This window comes from Gracilinanus agilis, chromosome X, assembly GCF_016433145.1.
Source record: "Gracilinanus agilis isolate LMUSP501 chromosome X, AgileGrace, whole genome shotgun sequence".
NCBI lineage: Eukaryota > Metazoa > Chordata > Mammalia > Didelphimorphia > Didelphidae > Gracilinanus > Gracilinanus agilis.
In genome coordinates this window covers 62165935-62169037 of record NC_058136.1, presented here as the reverse complement: position 1 = coordinate 62169037, position 3103 = coordinate 62165935, and the positions used below count along the sequence as shown (strand labels likewise).

Here is a 3103-nt window from a genome sequence, read left to right as displayed (position 1 = left end):
GTGCCTCAGTGCCTGGCCCCTCCGTCTTTCTCCACTTGAGCCTGGCCTTGGGCTTCTCCTCCGGGACCATCCCCACCATGGAAGACCCCCTTCCCAGTCTCTCTTCTGCCCCTCCATGGCAGTCCTTGGTGTTCTTCCCTTCAGGCCCAGAGCAACCACTGTCACGTGGCTCCCAGCTGCCAGTGCCATCCCAGCTCCAGGTCCCTTATTCGTCCCCTACACTCACACTCGCACTCTCGCGCATGCTCACACTCACACACATACACACACACACGTACAGCCTCTCTCCTTCCCCTCCCCCCACACGTCACCCCCTTTAGTCCTGGGGCCCAAAGACAGTTCTCTCGGTGCCCTGGTCCACCGTGTCCAGCAGGTCTCTGGCACTAGTGGCTTGGAGGGGCACCAGGGTGAAGCTTGGGCCAGCAGACTGGGAGGAGGGGACGGAACGACCCTCTCGTTGCAGACACTGCTTTAGTCTCTCCTGGAAGGGGGACGTGGTGATGGTGTAGAGGACGGGGTTCAGGGCGCTGTTGATGGGCAGAATGAAGATAACCACCCAGGAGGTAACGGCACCTAGGGAGGAAAGCAGATGTCAGGACCCAACAGATCGCTGAGGGGCTTGGGACCCAGGAAGCTGGGGCTGCGACAGAGGCCGGGGGCCTAGCTTTACATTCCAGTTTGGCCACTGAGAGTGGACTGGCTTTGAATAAGTCCCGTGACCTCCCTGGACCTCAGTTTCCTTCTCTGTAAAGTGGGAAGAAGATTGGGTGGCTTCTGTTGTCCCTTCTAACTCCCAAGTCTTTGTCAGAGAGAGGGAGGAGAGGGAGAGAGAGAGACAGAGGAGAGGGGGGCTCCGCGGAGGATTCCTTTTCCACCCCACACCTGGGATTTCCAGCTGCAGCAGCGACAGCAGCTTCAGGAGGAAGATGGGCAGCCAGCACAGGGCATCCGTAAAGACAATGAAGAAAAAGCGCTTGGCAATGGAGACCTCCCGGGAAAGGTGCTGTGCCGAGCGGGCACGGGAGACCCGGACAGCGTGGAACATGCTGCTATAGGCCACCACCATGGTGATGAATGCGATCAGGTTGACCCCTGCAGAGGCACAGAACAGCATCTATGGATGGACCTCACTCACTCACTCCTCCTTCTAGGCTGAGCTCAAGCTCCCTCTCCCTCACAAGCCTCTCCCAGTAGCACCCTCCACCCCTGCCAAGTGCTAGGGAGACTCTCCCTCCCTCCCAAATAACCCAGTGGTCATTGGCACTTGTTTAGCCATGTCCGAGCCTCTGTGACTCCATGGACTGCCAGGTCTGTGGAGTTCTCTTGGCGGACACCATTTCCTTCTCTGACGGGCCGATCTTTTGTCAGAACTCTGCTAGGGCCTGGCCATCCTGGAAACTCCGAGTCACCTACTTTGTATTTCTTCTATGTGTGGGTGTAGGTGATGCCCGCAGATGGCTGTGCGGGTACACGCGCACACCTGGTGTCTCCCACATCCGAGGGGAGCGGCTCTTTTGTTCATACCCTTGGCCTCTGGAGGACCGATGGGGAGTAGCTAATATTTCCATAGGGTTTGCCCGTGGAGCTCTGGAGCCTAGCTGGGTACTTGGGGCATAGGGCAGACCCTTAAGAGATGGCTGTCTGTTGCTTGGCTGACGCTCTTTCTCGAGTAAGGTTTGGAACCCCCAAGGAGCCCAGGGCTAACTTTAAGGCCCTGGGAATATGGACGGAGAGGAAAACGACCTCTTTATCTCCCTGACTGTGAATGGAATGTTCTGTTGCCTTCCGTTCTGAGCAGAAGCACCAACTCTGATTCCAAGAAGGGGTTCCTGGCCTTCCTCCTTTCCCACGTGACTGCCAAAGGCACCATGGCACCAAAGCTGCAAGGAGCCCCTTGTCTAGAAGACTTAAATGGGAGGGTGCTTAGGCCCCCCGGGAGGGCTTTGGGAGGCCAGGATGGCACAATGGAACTCTGGGGAGGTTCCCCCAACCTTAGCTCTGAGGGGGTTTGAAGGGGCGCTGGGCCTCTACGCAGATCTCTGCATGCCTGAGATCCCAGCCCTCTCCTTCATCCCTCTGGGTACCCAACAAGGTCCAGCCCATGGCTGCAGGGGCAGCTACCTCCCAGGCCCAGGAGCTCTCCAAAGCCCCCTCACCTAGAAAGATGGCAGTGGAGTAGTGCTGGGCCATAGCACTCTCAGAGGTATCAAAGTGAAGAGGGAAGCACACCCCATTGGTGCCATAGTAGTTGCCAAAGGGGCCTCGGCTCCAGAAGGGCACCACGGCGATGATGAAGCCCACCAGCCAGATGCCCACCAAGGTGGCCAGGGTCTGCCGGCGGCCAGCCCGGTAGTGGCTGAAAGGGAAGACGATGCCCACATACTTCTCAAGTGTCATGTAGGTGAGCAGCAGCACAGAAACCTCCGAGGACAGCATGGCTAGGCACCCCCCAGCCTGGCACTGCGGGCTGGCCATCCAGGCCTGGGCATGCTTGTTGTACTCGCCCGCATAGCGCAAGTCAGAGGCACCGATGAAGAACAGATAAACGCCCATGAGGAAGTCAGCGCCTGTGATGGGACAGGGAGAAGGAGGTGAGGCTCCACCTGGGCCCCCCAATGAAGACGGTGATCACACATAAATCATTAGGCATGTGCACCCCGGGGTGGGTGCAAACTGGCATGAACCAGGTTGGTGGGGGGGGCGGGAAGTGTGTCTACATGGCAGTAGGTGTGAGTGAGTTTGGGAATTGGTGGTAGGAGGTGCCGTTCCTACAATTAGGACCCATAAAATTTCAAAGTATTCGGCTGAACACCCCTTCCTTCTCCCTCGTTTTATGGGCAGAGAAGGAAACTGAGTCCTGAGGAATGGGATTCCTTCACTGCCTCCCTGGAGTCACCATTTCCAAAGTGGCCTCTCCAGTGCCATTAGATACTATTGGGAGTGGCAATTGCTATGTGGGGCTCTCATTCCCCTTGTGAATTCCTTCCTTCCTCCCTCCCTTCTTTCCTTTCTTCCTCCCTCCCTCCCTCCCTTCCTTCTTCCCTAATTTCCTTCCTTTCTTCCCTCCTTCCTTCCTTCTTCCTCCCTCCCTCTCTTCTTCCTT

General features: G+C 57.3%; 1 protein-coding gene across 1 annotated transcript in view; it reads right to left on the bottom strand.

The window, feature by feature from the left end:
• Nucleotides 1-316: 316 nt before the first annotated feature.
• LOC123253719 (relaxin receptor 1-like) overlaps nucleotides 317-3103 on the bottom strand; it is a 40644-nt gene continuing 37857 nt past the window's right edge. The window contains exons 13-15 of the mRNA XM_044682869.1: nucleotides 2157-2567; nucleotides 883-1092; nucleotides 317-573 (exon numbers count right to left, since the gene is read on the bottom strand). Coding sequence (XP_044538804.1) covers nucleotides 317-573; nucleotides 883-1092; nucleotides 2157-2567 — 878 coding nt within the window. The remainder of the gene's footprint in view (nucleotides 574-882; nucleotides 1093-2156; nucleotides 2568-3103) is intronic.